At 43.3% G+C, this 18,087-nt stretch overlaps 3 protein-coding genes across 3 annotated transcripts; 2 read left to right on the top strand and 1 right to left on the bottom strand.

Moving 5' to 3' along the window:
- The first annotated feature begins 2,564 nt into the window (after positions 1–2,564).
- On the top strand, positions 2,565–8,104 carry nefma (neurofilament medium chain a). The gene is made up of 3 exons (XM_088282155.1): positions 2,565–3,782; positions 4,345–4,469; positions 5,487–8,104. Exons 1-3 carry the CDS (start codon positions 2,763–2,765, stop codon positions 7,297–7,299), a joined length of 2,958 nt encoding a protein of 985 aa, XP_088138281.1. The 5' UTR covers positions 2,565–2,762; the 3' UTR covers positions 7,300–8,104.
- Positions 8,105–10,968: 2,864 nt separating this feature from the next.
- pgam2 (phosphoglycerate mutase 2 (muscle)) lies at positions 10,969–13,429 on the top strand. The gene is made up of 3 exons (XM_088281809.1): positions 10,969–11,444; positions 11,521–11,701; positions 13,111–13,429. Exons 1-3 carry the CDS (start codon positions 10,971–10,973, stop codon positions 13,278–13,280), a joined length of 825 nt encoding a protein of 274 aa, XP_088137935.1. The 5' UTR covers positions 10,969–10,970; the 3' UTR covers positions 13,281–13,429.
- Positions 13,430–14,323: 894 nt separating this feature from the next.
- Positions 14,324–17,567, bottom strand: LOC148319449 (syntaxin-2-like). Its single transcript, XM_088281808.1, has 8 exons — positions 17,188–17,567; positions 17,013–17,112; positions 16,646–16,720; positions 15,805–15,878; positions 15,566–15,674; positions 15,021–15,094; positions 14,764–14,904; positions 14,324–14,633 (listed from the first exon to the last, which is right to left on the bottom strand). Exons 1-8 carry the CDS (start codon positions 17,236–17,238, stop codon positions 14,427–14,429), a joined length of 831 nt encoding a protein of 276 aa, XP_088137934.1. The 5' UTR covers positions 17,239–17,567; the 3' UTR covers positions 14,324–14,426.
- Positions 17,568–18,087: the final 520 nt, after the last annotated feature.

Here is an 18,087-nt window from a genome sequence, read left to right on the forward strand (position 1 = left end):
AACTGCCATAAAAACGCCCGCATGCCGATTCCACCTTGCATGATGAAAAGTTTATTCTTGAACACACCGTTCTTTTTGTGTAGTATAAATATCATGTGACCTGTATAAGATCTGCTTAATTATTACGCTGCAAATAACTAGCGAGCTGAGTAACCATAAACATGCTTGCATTTGTCTCATTTTTGGATAATCCTCACTTTAACTCGCCATCTAGCAATCTGACTACCTAATTAATCCCAAAAGAAACAAATCAAACCAACAAACAGCATTTTTGTAGTTCTTGTATATTTCTGATGCCATAGCTAACGAGCTAGCTCACTAACCAAAAGAAAAAGTACAACCAAAAGGCTATTTTTTTTTTTGCAACCAACCAATATAACAACCAAACAAGTAAAAAACCAAAAGTAAAATGAGAAACAGCAGTTGTGCAGTGTCAGAGTGATACTGAAAGTCTATCTAAGTAACTTGCTAGCTAACTAACCGACTCACCAAAAAAAAAGCCGTTGTTTTCTGGGTAATCCTACAACCAAACATTTCCTCTCACCAGCGGAAATAATGCTTTTACTCACACAACCAATGAGGTATTCCTTTAACAATGATTATAATTCTATTTATAGTTTCACAATGGCGTCAAAATCTGCTACATCATATTGAAATGTTCATATTAGCAAAACCTTAATAAGAGAGAACGCTTTTTTGGAGATTGATCCCCCGCCCTCCCCAAAAAAAAAAAAAATCCAAATTGCAACTTAATTGAATACATTGTTATTTGAGGTCACACTACAGCGCCGTAGTTGGTCACGGTGTCAGTTTATGTTTATGCTTAGTCAGCTCATTTGCAAAATGGCAACACTGGGTAGCGCATCAGCTCGATACGAGGTCACGTTGTCCTTGCCTTCCCTATACACAGCTTAGAACAGTAACTGGCATCTGCATTACAAAACCGTGTGTGACTTGAGAAGCTCAATGTGTGTGTGTGTGTGAGTGTGTGTGCTAGCCAAGCTAATTGATGGCCCAGTGTTGAATGGACGCATTTGCCTGTATTCAGCTGCAGCATCATTTCAGAACACTTCTGCAGTGCGCTTGAGCCGTGAACTCGCTCCAACTGGCTCACCGGCTCTTGTTGCAGGACCCCACCCAGCCTCACTCATCACACCACACTGACTGTCACCCTCTCAGGGCCCGCACAACACCCAATGTATGACATCTAAAAGATTCCCGAGCTCACAGAGCAACCCTCAAGGACAATGGACCATGCGGTGGAGGCGTGGCTCCCGGATTGTTTTCATTTACAGTTGATATGGTGCTAAAAATAGCCACACCGGATCGCTGGCAGAATAATGATGAAAACCTAAAAACACTGATGCAGCTGTTTTTGGTGCATCATCACCCTCCCCCCCCCAACAGCTGCAAATCATTGCACATCGACCGGATTGAGTTGAGATGAGAGGAGAGCATTGTGATTGATAGGTGATCAATAGAGCCACCGTGCACCAGGCTGCATTGACGCTGGGAGGAGAGGTTAGACCACCCTTTCCGCACACCTTTGTGAGTGAAGCGTGGTAAGTGTTTTTTTTTAAATGTGCGCGTATTAATCCAGAAAGCGCGTGCAATAGTGAGTAAAAAGATTATAGGACTTCATTTCTAGATGTAAATATGCAATAAGGCACTGTAATCAGTAATTAGGGGCAATTCAAACAAAACACAGATTTTATACCCTGAATGCATCTGTTAGCGTATTTATTTGGAAATTATTTTATTATATTTAGTTGTTTTTTTTTAATAAATATTAATTAAAATGGGACAACACATATGGGTTTTCAAGCATGAACACCGTTTTTAACACCAGGCCACAACATTTCAATCGGATACCAAGTCCAGTCTTTGACGAGGCCATTCCAAAATCTTACATCTTGTTTTTGTCCTTTTTTTATGCTGGAGTTGTGTTTCGGATCATTGTCATGCTGCAGAACCCATGTGCAACTCAACTTGAAGACATTCTCTCAAGACTTTCTGGTAAAGGGCAGAATTCACTGTCAATTCATCACAGCAAGTCATCCAGGTCCAGAAGAAGCAAAGCAGCCCCAAACTTCCATACTACCTCCACCATTTTAACTGTAGCTGTAACAAGACACAAGGTTCTATTTTCATCTTGTCATTCCATACAATACTTCCCCAAAAGTCTTGAGAATTCTATTATATTTTTTGTAAAAAAAATACTTTTTCCACACAGGGACATGTAGTTTTGAATACTTAGTTTCACTTAATAAAAATATTTTAGTCTATTGTTTAGACGTTTAGCATTTAGAATTTTATTTACATTTTGAACAACTGCACACAAACAAATGATAGGTTGCGTTATGATCTGTCCAAGGTGCTGATGTCTTCCTTTTTTTTCTTGCTGTAATTTTATGTACTTGATAAGGACAGGATTTTATATACAGAATCTAGCTAGAATACACAAATGACAATGCAGCACTGTAATATGTAGTCACGTGTTCAGGACTGCCCAATAAAAGAGGGTGTGATGTGATCAGCGCCCTCCCTCTCCCCCAGAGCAGCAGCAAGTTGCCTGGTGAGAATGCCGACGCTCATCATATATAAGGTGCACACGGAGAAGGTGGCAGTCGCTGTGGAAGCCATCCACCCCTCACACCTACACGCACGCGCATACATACACTTCCCCCTCCCTCACAGCCGCATACTGTATAGCACACCGACATAGCCACTCTTCTTTTATTAGTTCCCGCACACTTGGCCGGATGGACGCCATAGGCAGCCCCTTTAGGAGAGTTATGGACAGCAGGTCGAGCAACTACAGCTATAGCCGCTCCGCAGGCGGCCCCTCCACCGGCGGATTCCGCTCCCAGACGTGGTCGCGGGCCAGCCCGGCTTCCAGCGTGAGCGCGTCGTACAAGAGGAGCACGAACAAGCCCCGCGTGGACACCTTTGAGCTGAGCCAAAGTTCCCTCCTGAGCGCGGACCCGTCCCGGCGCTCCAACGAGAAGGAGCAACTTCAAGGGCTCAACGACCGCTTCGCCGTGTACATTGATAAAGTGCACTACCTGGAGCAGCAGAACAAGCAGATCGAGGATGAGATCCAGGCCCTAAGGCACCAGCAGGTGTCCCGCTCGCAGCTGGGTGACCTGTTCGACCAGGAGCTGCAGGAGCTGCGCGCCGCGCTTGAGCAGATCCACCGGGACAAGGCGCAGATCCAGCTGGACAGCGACCACCTGGAGGACGACATCCAGAGGCTCAGGGAGCGCTTGGACGAGGAAGCCCGCATCCGAGAGGACACCGAAGCTATCATCCGCGTCCTCAAAAAGGACGCCGGCGACTCGGACATGCTCAAATCCGAGCTGGAAAAGAAAGTGCAGTCGCTGCAGGACGAGATCGCCTTCATCCGCAACAACCACGAAGAGGAAGTGAGCGAGCTTTTGGGCCACATCCAGGCGGCTCAGGTGACCGTGGAGAGGAGAGACCCGCAGCGGGCCGACATCACCGAGGCTCTGCGTGAGATCCGCAGCGAACTGGAGGGCCACTCGGACAAGAACCTGCAGCAGGTGGAGAGCTGGTTCATGTGCCACTACGCCAAGCTTAACGAGGCGTCCGAGCAGAACAAGGACGCCATCAAGAGCGCACGCGACGAGATCAGCGACTACCGGCGCCAGCTGCAATCCAAAACAGTGGAGCTGGAGTCGGTGCGCGGCACAAGAGACTCGCTGGAGAGGCAGCTGGGCGACATCGAGGACCGCCACAACAGCGACCTGGCCAGCCTGCAGGTAACACGAACGACGCAACGTGCATTTTCGTACCCCATAGTAACAATTACGTTGAGTGCAACTATGCATGAACGTAAATTTATTCGTCGCATTATTGCTACTATGCACTTGCAAACAATTTAGTAGTTGTGTTTACTGTGGTGGTAAAAGAATACTCCCCCAAGCCATACTTTGAAAATTTGAATTATGGGCTAATTTGGGAAAGTTTCATACTTAGTGTATTTTCTTTACTAGTCACCAGCAGAAACTCCATTCAAAGTCACGCGAAAGAGTTAAAGAGGAGGACTGCAGAAGAATCAATCCCGCAGCTTCACTCTCTCTCGCTGCAATTTTTTGCTGAGTAAGAATCATGGCGGGATGTCCACACTAGTCACGTCCTTGCGTCACACCATCTCTCCTCCAGGGTGGGGTGCAGAGAAATGAGGAGTCATTGCGAGTATTTAAATATCTGCGTCAGAATATGTTAAAACCTCGACTGCAGGAGCAAAATGCTAAAATATTTCTCTAATTCGGAAACAGAAGCAAATAATTTCCCATGAAAACAAATGTCTATGTTTTCCAGGAGACGATCCACCAGCTGGACAATGAGCTCAAGAGCACCAAGTGGGAGATGGCGCGTCATTTACGCGAGTACCAGGACCTGCTCAATGTCAAGATGGCCCTGGACATTGAGATCGCTGCATACAGGTGAAAAAAACACACCTTCCACGCAAACTCAATAAATGATTAGTTAAAAAGTAAAATTAATTTAAACTGTATTAATATGCAGAGAAACTAATATGAAGGCTCATATATGGACTACAAGTGGAACTACAAAACTGTAAACTGGACCACTAATCTAACTGAGTGGAGGCTACCAGATTCAGGATGTTTGTCATGTGCACGGTTTATAAAAAAGATTTAAAAAAAAAAAAGGTTCACTTACCTTAATCATCCTTTTGGTAGGTGCTGTGTGCAAGATCGATTAGGATAAAATTTAAGAAGCAATACAAGTCTCACTCATTCCCTTAATAGCCTAAAAATTATGAATTCATATAGACATTAATCTAAGGACATTTTAAGGCATAGTTTTTATTTGCAGCCTTTGCTCATTTAGTGTGACGCATCTCCTTCACATTGACATGATCAGGTTAGTGCTTCATAAGAAAGTCAATGCGCAACCATGGCCCTTTTTGAGACAAGGAAATGGAGTGGATATATTTTTTTTAATGAAGTGGGGAAAAAAGGATATACTGGATTATCAAAATTAGGATAAACACTCGTCGCAAAATGTGACAAAGTAAGAAAAAAGTATGACTGATTATTTGATTTTGAGGGTAAGAACTGTTAAGCACTTCAAAAAGTGAGGCAAAAAAAATCCATGTCACATGTGAAACCTGTTAAATTTAATTTTGTTTTAATGTAGTGCTCACTAATATGTTAACACAATTGCCAAAGTCAAAATAGTGTATATTTTTTTTAAATAATAGACAACTTTAACGTTTATTATCGTGTGCGTATAATCCACTAGCAAGTAGATAATGGATTACTCAATTAATTGATTCACTCTTGATTAATTAGTTAAGAGCTTATAAAGATTGTCATGAATTAAACGATTCTAAAAAAATCTAATCGTTAATTGATTTTTAAATTATGCATATCGTCAATACAAGACTTTTACACAAACAGTCATCCTTGTAACGCACTCCTTAATGATCCCATCAGGAAACTCCTTGAGGGGGAGGAGACCCACTTCAGTACATTCTCCCATCGTCCAGCGGTTTCTTCAGCCAGAATCTCCATTTCCAAATCAGAACCTCCTAGGATGAAGGTCCAACACAAGTTTGTGGAGGAGATCATCGAGGAGACCAGGGTGGAGGATGACAAGGCTGACATGGAGGACGCCCTGGAGCAGATAGCGCAAGAGCTCTCGGCCACACTGGAAGAGGATGGAGCTGAGGAGGACGAAGAGGAAGGTGATGAGGATGCTGAGGTGGAGGAAGAGGAAGTCGTAGCTGCAACTGACGCCAAAGTTACTTCCAAGGCACCGACGAAACAGGAAGAGGGGGATGATGAGGACGGTGGCGATGAGGAAGAAGAGGGGGAGGAAGGTGATGAGGAGCAAAATGAAGATGAGGAGGATGAGGATGAGGGGAATGAAGGTGAGGAGGAGGCAGGTGATGAGGAGGAGGTAGTAGAGGAAACTGTCCTGTGCGCCAAATCTCAAGAGTCCAAAGCCATTCCTGAGAAAGTGAAGGCTGAAGAGGAGGAGGAAGAAGAAGAAGCAGAGGAGGAAGAGGGAGAAGAAGAGGCCAGCGGCGGAGAAGAGGAAGCTGATGCCGAAGAGGATGAAGACAAAGCATCCAAAGATGGAGACGGTGAGGAAGAGAAGGCAGATGCCGACAAAGGGAAAAAAGAGAATGAGAAAGTTGTGGTTGAAGACATTGTGACAGAAACTATTGTAGGCAAAGTACAAGTTCAGAAAACAGAAGCTGGAAAACCTGAATCCAAAAAGGCAGAAGTGACAAAACCAGATTCTCTTAAACCTCAATCTCCAAAAGGTGGTTCCCCAAAGTCTGAATCCCCCAAAGCAGGTTCCCCCAAAACGGAATCCCCCAAAGCTGGTTCCCCCAAAACGGAATCTCCAAAAGCCGTTTCCCCCAAAACGGAATCTCCAAAAGCCGTTTCCCCCAAAACAGACTCTCCAAAAGCCGGTTCCCCCAAAACAGAATCTCCTAAAGCAGGTTCCCCCAAGACTGAATCCCCAAAGCCTAGTTCCCCAAAGTCAGAATCACCAAAAGCAGAGTCCCCAAAATCCGAATCTCCCAAGCCTGCTTCCCTCAAAGAAGCCTCAACCAAAACTACTCCCCCTAAAGCAGAATCCCCTACGGAAGCACCCAAGCCTGCATCTCCTAAGGAAGACTCACCGAAAGCTGTCTCCCCAAAAGCAGAGTCCCCTAAATCAGAATCCCCCAAACCTGCTTCCCCCAAAGAAGGGTCACCAAAGGTTGGCTCCCCTAAAGCAGAGTCCCCTAAATCAGAATCTCCCAAACCTGGATCCCCCAAGGACGACTCACCAAAGGCTGCCTCCCCAAAAGCAGAGTCGCCGAAATCCGAATCCCCAAAACCGGACTCACCAAAGACTGAATCAACTAAACCTGACACACCCAAAGCCGTCGAAAGCAAAAAGAGCGACTCGACAGACGACAAGAAGACGAAGGACGCCACCATGAATGGTGACGTAGACAAGAGCAGCCCGAAGGAAGAGGAGAAGAAACGAGGCGATGGAAACGACGTCATTATCAACGGCGTGGACGAGAGCCCCATCAAGGACGACGGCAGCCAGAAGGTGGTGATCACCAAAACGGTAGAAACCATCACCACGGGCGAAGACGGCTTGCAGCAGGTCACCAAGTCTGTCACAGTTACCGAGACGGTCAAAGAGGTTGAGGAGGTGCTGCAGGAGAAGATGGTCTCCACCATCAAGACGGAGAAGCACGCCAGCCAGTCCATCAAACAGGTGACGGAGGCCGACTGAGGAGGTGGGCTCAACGCCGGCGGCGGCCATCGGGGGCGACGACAAGCAATCAAGCAGAACTAACATACGAGAACACCATACAGCTAGAGCGACATAATAAAACATACACAAACCTTAGAGAGAAGCCAAACGCTACCAATGTTAGAAATGCATGTTTGCAGACGCAGTGAGCGGGCGAGCCATCCAGACATTTGATCTTTTTCCGTTCTTGCCGCAGTTCAACTGATGGGTTGGTGGGGCTTTGCATGCTATAGCTCAGGGGCCGGAGAGGAGGGCACTTTCTTCTCCTATGTATGTATGGTAAAGAGAGAAGATACTGTATGTTAAACGATTCACTATATGGGATGACTTTCTTTGTAGCTTCAGTAAAAAAAAAGGAAAGGACGATATTGGGGCGTGGGGGCAGGGGGAGGTCCTCTGCACACACGCACATGCTGTGCTGAAGTAGCCTTATACCTGACATGTGAACATAGCAACTCAGCCAAAAAGAAAACGACACACCTGCCGGAGCCAATGACAAGCGGACGATAAAACGACAGTATGCAGCTCCCGACGAACCCAGAGAAAGTCCAAGCCTTAAAAAAAAAAAGCTTTTCAATCCGTGTCCGTTCCGTTTACCCGGGTGCAATTACAAAGAAATACCGTACTAGTGCTTAGGCTCTTGCATTCTCGTATATGCATAGGAACCTGACTTGAATTGAAATACAGAAAATATATGAGGTGCTACTTGTTTGCAGTCCCATGACCTTACTCATCAATGATTTCCCAGCAGCATTTGCTCAATAAACGTTACCATGAAATTAAACGCCATCTTTTCCTGTCTCTTTTTTTTTTTTATTCATACCATGATGACAGCACGTGGCAAACAACTAACAAAACAATTAATAATTGTACTAGAAGAGCCGAAATCTATTTGATGATGCCGGGTGCATGCTGATTTCTATAACATGAGTTTGATTGATTGGTTAATTACAGACAGACACAATTATTAAATACAAACAAATTGAGCTTAAATAAATACAATAAACACTAAAAAGGAAAACGGTACACCATCCCTTTTGACACTTCTATCAGCTTCTCTTCACTTCTCTTTAATCACTGTTTTTTTTTTTCCCCCTCGCCAACACTTTGTCCCTGTAGCAGTGCGGGAAGGGGACAGCCTCCGTTTACTGGGTGTGGCTGGAACAGGACGATACTGACGTTGGAATTTTAATTAATAAGAATTCCAGTAATAACTGAATGAATCGGTAAACAAAAAGTGAGGTCATTTTGAACAACTGAGCTATTATTCTCCCACCCACAAATGCCGCCTGAAATATTACACTTTATGATATTAAAACAACGACAGAAAAGCAATGCTGGATAATTAGAGCACTTACTGTGCAGCCATTAAGAGCAGTTTTGTTCTCCTTTTTTTAAGCACATTAGGATTTTGAGATATGATCATGTTTCAAGTTTGACCTACAAAAGCTCGGATTTTAACATGCGTTGGAATTTATAACCATGAGGGTTTGAGAAAAATAAATAAATAAAATAATCCAGCCATTGTTGTAAATTTTCTTAAATATAATACATCCTATTGGAATGCAAGAGAAAAAGAAAAGGGCGGATTTGTAATCAGTGCAAAATTTCATCGAGAAAAGTCGACTCTTTGATTAAAAACATGTAAAAATGTAAAAAAAAAAAAAAAGAAAATGTTGACTCGCATTACCTAACATGCATCCTTATGGGATTTACTGTGGGAGGCAGAGAGAGAAATATGCAAACGTCACACAAAGGTGCTGAGGTTGCCGCCGACCACCATGCTGCATTTGCATCATCTGCTTTCTGCAATCTCGATGTCCAGAGACACCATGACGGTGAGTTGGTCTGAGTAGTCCCTTTAGGTTGTGCTGTTTCCGGTCCGGCCCAGTCCAGATGTCCCTGTGACTCTGCAGACTCGGTGGCGTCTTAGATTGAATTTTAAAATCATCTGCACATTGCTGTCAGGCCATAATCAGATGGACAGAGCAATTCAATTGCAAACGTGTCTCTTTGAATTCGGCTTCTCATCGCAAGGATTTTTAACATCTTAACTGTTTTTTATAAGGTGAGAGTAAGCCTTATCATTTTCAGAGCTGACTACTATGAAGGAAGAAAAATCACAACAAACCAAGCGCCATATGTCGATTGGTCAGGTTAAGCTTTTTGAGACGTCCAATAATCGTGCTATGAAAACTTTGATTAGAACAGAAGAAAACTCACAAATCTGGTCTAATTACTGCTATGTGAGTGTGTTTCAAGCTTAAAGACGCTCTGGTCACATGCACAGCCAACTTCAGCGACCGGGCCTCTGGCTCATATTGCTCTCAGGCCAGACAGCTCATGCTTGCAGACAATCAATAGCAGGGATTTAGAATGAAATAAATTACAGAATAAAAAAGGCATCCATCATTGCTGATATTTAATCATCTGTCCGAGCGGAGTTCCCAATGGGATCTAATTAGATTTTATAAAATCAGAGTAAATCAGTAGCAAAGAAAAAAAAACACAATCTCAATTTTAGCTTTCTCATTTTAATTGCAGAAATGTTATTAATTGAGTACTAAGACAAAACTAGGGACTTCACCTTTGACCACTAGGTGGCAGACAATCGGCTGCAAACAAACGACTATAAATTCCTTCGTTTTTTTTTTTTCTTCTGGCTAATCTGGAACTGACTATTTGAGAAAAAGAATGAGAAAACATACATAAAAATGCATTCATAATATGATGCTTGTTTTTCTCCAACGGGGCTTTGTTTCCAGACAAATATTCAAATACCCTTCTGACTCATTGCATTTCCTTTTAAAAAAAAAAAAGAGCAAACATGCTATTTGGTAAACAAATATTTGGGTAGTATGCTTGCAATTTTTCACCCAAAAGTCATAATATAAGACTCACTGTGCCACCAAATTAAAAACGTAATAATAAATAAAGTGCTACAAATCATCTCTTTGTTTGATATTACAAATGCAGTTCTTATTAAGGCTGTAATTTCACAGTGGTTTAGAGCTGCACTGTATCAAAAAGATTTGCTTTCCAATAAAACACCTCAACCTAAATAATTAGGACCAACTTTGAGTCTAACACATTTGGATACCACTGCGAACAACACTGTACTAAACTTTGTTGAATTTTTCTTTCCTCAAAACAGTGTCAAAGCTCAGCCCTATTGTCTTTGTAATAACATAAGTAATTACATCTCAGAATATCTGATTAAGTTCTTGTATTGTAGCATATGAAACGTGAACATGACGTAACATCCAGTTAGATGCCATGGCACCGTTTTTGCAACATTATGCATCACTGCACGTTTCAAAGTGCGTGTTGCACCACGATTGTACACAACCAGCATGCTCAAACTGTACACTGGAACTTAACAGACTCCAGTGGTGGCCCAAAGTTGACTAAATATCTTAGCAGTCTCGACTCACTTTTCACCATTCAACAGATCTCACTTTAAAAGTCAAGTTGCTATTTTGGCTCAAGAGCTAACCTTTGGCCTTTGCAGGCATCACATTCAGGCGTCTGCTCCGATTGGCCGAGTGGGCGTGTCCATCGCGGTAGGAAAGTCTCTGACAGGTGGAGCATGACGTGGGCGTGCCAGTCTCATGGTGCCTGCCCTCACGCTGCTATAAAAAGAAAGTGGAATGTCAGAGTGTGTGCACAACTTAGAAGAACTGAGGGTCACAGAAATCACCCCAAGCATGGCCGCTGTTCATCGTCTGGTTATCGTCCGCCATGGGGAGAGCGCCTGGAACCAGGAGAACCGCTTCTGCGGCTGGTTCGACGCCGACCTCAGCGAGAAGGGCGTGGAAGAGGCCACGCGGGGAGCCAAGGCCATCAAAGATGCGGGCATGAAGTTTGACATCTGCTACACTTCTGTGCTCAAACGTGCAGTCAAGACCTTGTGGACCATCATGGAGGGCACGGACCAGATGTGGCTGCCCGTGATCCGTACGTGGCGGCTCAATGAGCGCCACTACGGAGGGCTCACTGGCCTGAACAAGGCTGAGACGGCCGCCAAGCATGGCGAGGAGCAGGTGAAGATCTGGCGCCGTTCCTTTGACATCCCACCTCCACCCATGGACAAGGACCACCCGTACCACTCCATCATCAGTGAGGTGAGCTAATTGAAATTTGGAGGATAAAATAAGGTTCTCGCTTGAAGTTGTGCTAAATCGTTGTATCGCCCTCCAGTCCAGACGCTACAAGAACCTGAAGCCCGGCGAGCTGCCTACATGCGAGTCATTGAAGGACACCATCGCACGTGCCCTGCCTTTCTGGAACGACGTCATCGTGCCAGAAATCAAAGCCGGAAAAAATGTTATCATCGCAGCCCACGGCAACAGCCTGCGCGGAATCGTCAAGCACCTTGAAGGTGAACACACACACACACACCCATGACAACAAATTATGTGTAGGTGTCAATGTTTGTGGAAAACGGAAAAGTAATTCTTGCAAAGACTGACAGTTCATGTGAGCTAACGCCTACATTTGCACAGAAGGGCACACACACAGTCAGACACACACACACACAAAGTTCTGGGGTATATAAATAGCTGCTACGGGCTCAGAGACAAGAGAGCGGGTCATGAGACTGGTTCCCGTTACAGTCGTGACCTTTATCTAGAAAGGTTTCGAGGAGTGGACTTACACATGCAGAAAGCGACAAGGGCAATATTAAATGTCATTTCAGACGGTCAAAAATGAGGGACAGTTGGAGTCCATTTATGTTTCTCAAGCCAGAAAGGATGTTAAAATACCCGACAAGTCTAATTAGTGTTGGGCTTTGTCTTCCTGGTAACCATTTCTCCTGGGTGGCAACACATTGCATGGGAATTAATTTTTATGATGAGTCAAATTAACAATCAGTCCTAGAATTTCCATATAGCAATTTTGTCAAACGCTTGTCCACAGTAAGGTGAGCTGGAGCCTGTCTCAGCAGATTCTGGGCAAGTGGTTGGGTACACCCTGAAAGTTGCTGCCAGCCCATTGCAGAACATGACAAAACACACATTAACTTGTCCATGGGTGTTTGAAAGAACTTGAAATAAACCAATCAAAAAAAAAATACATAAAAAAATAAAATATGAGCGAAAGAGATATGAGATTCAAACCCAGATCCTCTGAACAAAGCGGCAGACATTATTTCCACTCGTCCATTATGCTAGCATCCAATGACCTTTTCTTTTTAACATTGCATACCTTGCATTACAGATGTATGTTTAAATAATCCATTATAAGTACTATTAACACACACAAAAAAGGTTGTCAAAAATATTGTAAGCGATCACAAAAATTGTGACTTTGCACATTTCCTCTGAATTCCAATGTTAAATTCATGTCACTTTTCAGTAATTGTATAACCGCTTTGCAATCCTCTTACCTTCCACACAACCTAAAATGTGCAACTACTGTGTATGTTACCAAGCTGTAAAACAACACCAATGCTATTTTCCTCTACTCCGTTTTATTCCAATGAGCGCAGTAGCTTAAACCGTAAAGAGAAAAAATGATGACTTGGTCAAATAATAGCTACAATTCGTCGTAGGCTCCAAAATACTCAATAATATAAAATCAGTTCATGGTCAGAGTCGAGCTGACATTGCACTTACAGCCACTAGGGGGCACCGAGGCTCGGCTGTTCATTTTTTTGTTTGCCTTCTGAGCTTACTAGTGACATTTTTGATTTTTCTCATTTTCCTTTTTCCAAGAAATTATTTTAAGTAATGGAAATCCTGCTAGTGCAATGCAAATCTTTATGACACTCACCTTGCCTCTTCTCAGGCATGTCTGACGCCGCCATCATGGAGCTGAACCTTCCCACTGGAATTCCCATCGTGTACGAGCTGGATGCTAACCTGAAGCCGGTGAAGCCCATGTCCTTCCTGGGCGACGAGGAGACGGTGAGGAAGGCCATGGAGGCCGTGGCTGCCCAGGGCAAAGTGAAGAAGTGAGCTCTTGCAGAGAGGCAGACAAAAGAGACTGTCCTTACCTCCCAATCCGAACATCCATGCCATCCATTTGTAGTCCATTCCAACATGGGGACACTTGGGTCGTGCTCGTTACCCATTTGCACCAAAGGACGACCTGTCAACTTAAGCAGACAAACAGGCCCACAATATACACAGCTCAACACGTGCACATCCCTCAGTGGTTTTAAGTTGTGGCCAAACCCACCACCCTGACACCACCAATAAAGAAACCATGTTTTATACAGAAAAAAAACTTGTCTTGTTCCTTTTTTGATACCCATCATGATTAAATGCCTCAGTCTTCAAAATATATTGTCCTCCATAATTTGGCTTCATCCCTTTCAGAATTGTGTGCGTTCAGCAGAGTGCAAACTGCAAAGGGTGCTATGAAATCTTAGCCAGGACACATTAAAATGAGGAGGCAGATGAGTCACTGGGTTCAACGTGGCAGCGTTCCAGTAATGCAGCTACCATGGAACGGAGTTGGTGCGCTGCTTGCATTATTACATCAAGGCGTAGAGGCAGAAAAGTGAATGTATGGACACGGTAGAACTACAGTAACTGTACAGTACGAATGAATAATAATTCAAATCCCACTCTGAAGCAATCCATGAAGTTGTTTTATTATTTCCTCATAATAAAAGAACAGACATTTGAACAGGACTGTTCACACCAGAGGAAAGATAGAAATTAAAATGTAACAATATGAAGAGCTGATTTGTAGAAGTGAGCGACAGGCTGTATTATTGTATTTAATGACCACCATAAGCACCACAAAAAGGTTTGCCAAGGTGAAGTGACCTGGCATCACAGGGCTAGTGTTCTTCTGCCACCTATTGGACAGCCAGTGATAACACAGGACCATCCGCTTGATTTTTGCATCTTGTGGGTTAAATTAATCCAGTCCTACCTCAAATTTGACCTGAGCAGCGGTTAGTGGCCTCCAACAGCTCGTTATGAAATGTAAAAGGAGCGTTTTGTATTCTTTAAAAAAAAAAAAAAAAAAGTAGGCCTTACCATCTTTCGATTTGACAGCTATTACTATTGAACTTAAAAATGAGTATTTTGACGGGTGTTGTTGACAATGTGAGTCACGGTGCAGTCAAGGTTCAGTGAGCATTACTTCTGTCATTGTGGTTTTTTGTCTGAGGTGTGTGAACCTGTGACTGTTTTGGCTTCCGTTTTCCTCCTAAAGGACTTGAAGAATCTCGGCAGAGACACTATCTTGTAAGGGTTCTTCTTGTAAGTCACTGCTTTGTGCGTCTCTTCTCTAGACTCTTCCACATACTCCACAGCACTCGCCACATTCTTTTCTATGCTGTTCACCAACTCCCCCTGGTGGCAGGAAAAATAACTGACGACTTAACTTTCAATGCCATTATTTGTTTGAGATGCTGTAGCAAGAGATAACTAGTATTTCCATATTCATTTATATTTAAAAAAAAAAAAAAGATTTTGAACAGACCTGACTCTCCAGAAGCATGGCGGTGTCAGCCAAGATGTCGTGCAGCTGTCTGATGCTTGCCTCCAGGCGAATTATGTCCTCGTGACGAGACTTGATCTCACTCAGGGCCTTGCTCGAAACACAAGCGCCAGAGTCAACAATCTGGAAAAGAGGAAGAGTGAAGCTTTTCACCTTTTACCATCTTGGCATCGCACAAACCAAACAGAAATATGGTAACATTACAGATATTGTAAGTGAGCAGCTAACGTCCAACTGACATCAGATATGAAGACAGTCACATTGTGGCAGTTCAGCATCTCCTCCAGCTCCTCATCTGTGGTCACTTTGTCCACTGAGCGGGAGAAAGAACACAATTTGTGGTATTCATGATTGTTGAAATGGTAGTTTACTGTATATGTAGCTTCAACAAGAGTGAGGAGAGGAAGAACCCAAAGTAAAGAATGTACTCCCACAAACAGCAAAAATACCCTTTAAAAAAAAAAAAAAAGTTAAAAATTGCCTACACGTGCCATAAAATGGCAGCACAAGACTCCTGTCATGAACAAGGTTATGGCCTGAATAAATTAAGCGACTTCCCTCACTTCAACCAAGATGCCACAGCACTACTTTTATATAAACGGCTTGTAGGTCCCCTCAAAAAAGTATTCGGACCACTAATTTGTCCAATGTCATCATGCATGTTTTAATCAATACTTGGATGCTTTAACCTTGACTTTGAGTTATGAAAACTCCAGCTCATCTTTTTACACAAATTGCCACGGGTGGACTACTGAAAAAGAATGGAGAAATGTCCCAGACTCACCAATCTGCAGTTGTCTCTGAATATGAGCTTTGCATTTCCCTCTGAAGGCCACTTGATGGTTGTGGTGAGTCGTCACGAGCTCAGCAAAGCAGCGAGTCAAGTGAGCGTGCTGGCATAAGGAACAACAGCAGTTAAAAAGAAGCGACTGGGCACCATCAGTCGTCCATTGTTGCTCGTGACGTTAAGCGTGCACTTGGCTCACGTGAAATGGATAAATAAATAAATAGCGCCACCAGAACCTGATTGCCGCTAATGCGTTGCATCACGGAGGGACCATTGCCACTGCAGTCCGCCGGGAAACCATCTTGCAATGCTAGAGAAAACGCATTCATATTGTAACTTTGGGGTTGATTTTAAAATGAAACGTCGACAAGGTTGAGACGGTTTACAGGGAAAGGAGAATGATTGGCTCCTCTCAGTGCGACAGACTCGTTTTCCTTGTCTCGCTACACTATTTGCAAAACAAATGTTTGCTCATTTCATATCAGAACCAAGAATATGAGGAAGTAAACAATGATGCCTTGCAACCTCACACGCATTTTTAAACAAACGACCCAATTGCTGCATTATGTAAGGTTATTACACAACTTGTATGTTTACAAATAATATGAACGCCTAGTGTGAGGACTGTAGTAATCCACAGATCCAGACCTCAGAGATCTACAGGTGCATCTCAAATTAAAATGTTTCAGAACATTTTATTTATTTCGGTACATGACACAGCATGGAATATATATTTTTTTTTTTATGTATTTTCTAAGATTTACGGTGATTGCAGCTTATAGCAAATGAAACCAGAAAATTCACCATCGCAACATATTAGAATATTACAGACACGCCATTATTTTTAATAAAGAAATTGGGTAGGAAAACAATGTTCCCATTTTTTTTTAAATGTGAGATTCAATTGTCTTTTTTTGCATCTTGCACCTGTATACTAGTGCTAAAGCAGCCTCCTTGTCATTCAGTTGGTTTGTGACCAAATGTCAACAAAAAAAGTGCATCCATTACATGTCACAACTGCAGGATAAACTGAAATCGACGGAAGCAACCCAAGTCCCCAAGCAAAAATGTACCCACTCTTTAACTTGGCTCGGAACAAGTTTGCATCAGTCTTGATTTTGTTGTTAAGCTGCTCCAGCTCTTCTCTGCCTCCTGAGAAGAGCACAACACAGATGATAGTGCAATCCAGTGGAAATGATGCTTCAAGTATGTGCATGTAGACTCAACAAACTGGAGCATTTAAGTGTCGATTTTACTCATCAACAAGGTGACTGCAAACAAGTGTTGATTAATAATCATAAAAGGATAAATGCTTGTTTTATTGCAACAAACACATGAGCTATTAACTTCAATGGGCGTTATTCAACAAGTGTTTGTAGCTGTGAGTCATCGAAATGGAGCATCAATGTGAAGGAGAAAACAGGAAAAAAAAACCATCACTTACTCTTGTCTGGGTTTGAGGACGCAAGAAGGGCACTTTGTCTTTTCTCCACTTCGTCCACTTGACAAGACATCTTATGTATGAGGCCCCTCAGCTCCCCTACCTGTAACGCACACAATTGTCAAGAGCACTAGCTGAGGTAACAAAAATCGAAAAACATGAAGCGCTGCAGACGAACCGTTTTGAAAAACTCCTCCATGACGACTTCGCCCCTGGCTGCATGTGCCATAATCACCGACTCTTGCCGATGTTGCTGCTGAAATGAGCAGTCTAAATGCTACCACCTGTTCCACCAGACAGGGAATGAAGCCAGATGCGACCCACTTCCGAGGAAGCCGTTATAGACCTACAAAGTCAATAAGACATTTTAGTATGTGGACTGCCGTCACAAACAAGCTTGAGCACACCTGCACACGAGCGCGTTCGCGTGAGCGCGCACCCGGGACACAATGCAAACAAAGGACACGACTTCCGTCAACTTGTTTGCCTTCTCATTAATAAATGTAGCAAATGAGCAACTTGTGTCCGGTATGAGACATATCGAACATGTTTGCGCTACCCTCATGGCGTCGTCAGAAAGCACTTAAGGAAACACGAACCTTAAAAAAAAGTTTTCTTTAATTTAATTTTCACCTGTTGTCCGGTAAGGGGCGGACTTAGCGACCTGTGACGTCACGTCCCTGTAATATGTTCAGAAATATTTTCAGCAATAACTTTCCTGCAAAATATGTTCCTTGTGAGTATTTAAAAGAAAGAAAGAAAGACAGTAACAGAAATGCCACAGTGTGGGCGTTTTTGTGCGCGTGTTGTCGTGCGTGAGCGCAACTTTACATTTCCAAGCTGTTTTAAATCCACTGCAGTCTTGCTTTCCCGCCAGGAGAGGGCACTCTAACTAAAGCTTCAACAACAAATGATTTTAGAAGCAATTCAGGGGCAGTCTATTACTAAAACGCTTGATGTGCGTGTAAAAAAGCTGAACGTGGCTTGCAAACTATGAAAATATCAAGTCTCGATATTTTCACTGAACCACAGTGGTTACTCTACTGATTTATTTAAGTTTATTGCGTGTGTGACTTAT

This window comes from Idiotropiscis lumnitzeri, chromosome 18 (assembly GCF_059441095.1).
Source record: "Idiotropiscis lumnitzeri isolate Australia: NSW breed Sydney's pygmy pipehorse chromosome 18, RoL_Ilum_1.0, whole genome shotgun sequence".
NCBI classification, from domain to species: domain Eukaryota; kingdom Metazoa; phylum Chordata; class Actinopteri; order Syngnathiformes; family Syngnathidae; genus Idiotropiscis; species Idiotropiscis lumnitzeri.

Bases quoted from the DNA above. Each gene is read 5' to 3' on its own strand.
- nefma (XM_088282155.1), top strand. From the start codon at position 2,763: ATGGACGCCATAGGCAGCCCCTTTAGGAGAGTTATGGACAGCAGGTCG. The intron at 3,783-4,344 runs GTAACACGAACG...TATGTTTTCCAG, and splicing joins GCGACCTGGCCAGCCTGCAG to GAGACGATCCACCAGCTGGA. The intron at 4,470-5,486 runs GTGAAAAAAACA...TGATCCCATCAG, and splicing joins ATTGAGATCGCTGCATACAG to GAAACTCCTTGAGGGGGAGG.
- pgam2 (XM_088281809.1), top strand. From the start codon at position 10,971: ATGTCAGAGTGTGTGCACAACTTAGAAGAACTGAGGGTCACAGAAATC. The intron at 11,445-11,520 runs GTGAGCTAATTG...ATCGCCCTCCAG, and splicing joins ACCACTCCATCATCAGTGAG to TCCAGACGCTACAAGAACCT. The intron at 11,702-13,110 runs GTGAACACACAC...GCCTCTTCTCAG, and splicing joins AATCGTCAAGCACCTTGAAG to GCATGTCTGACGCCGCCATC.
- LOC148319449 (XM_088281808.1), bottom strand. From the start codon at position 17,238: ATGGCACATGCAGCCAGGGGCGAAGTCGTCATGGAGGAGTTTTTCAAA. The intron at 14,905-15,020 runs GTCAGTTGGACG...CCTCTTTTCCAG, and splicing joins TGACTGTCTTCATATCTGAT to ATTGTTGACTCTGGCGCTTG. The intron at 14,634-14,763 runs GTCTGTTCAAAA...TCCTGCCACCAG, and splicing joins CCATGCTTCTGGAGAGTCAG to GGGGAGTTGGTGAACAGCAT.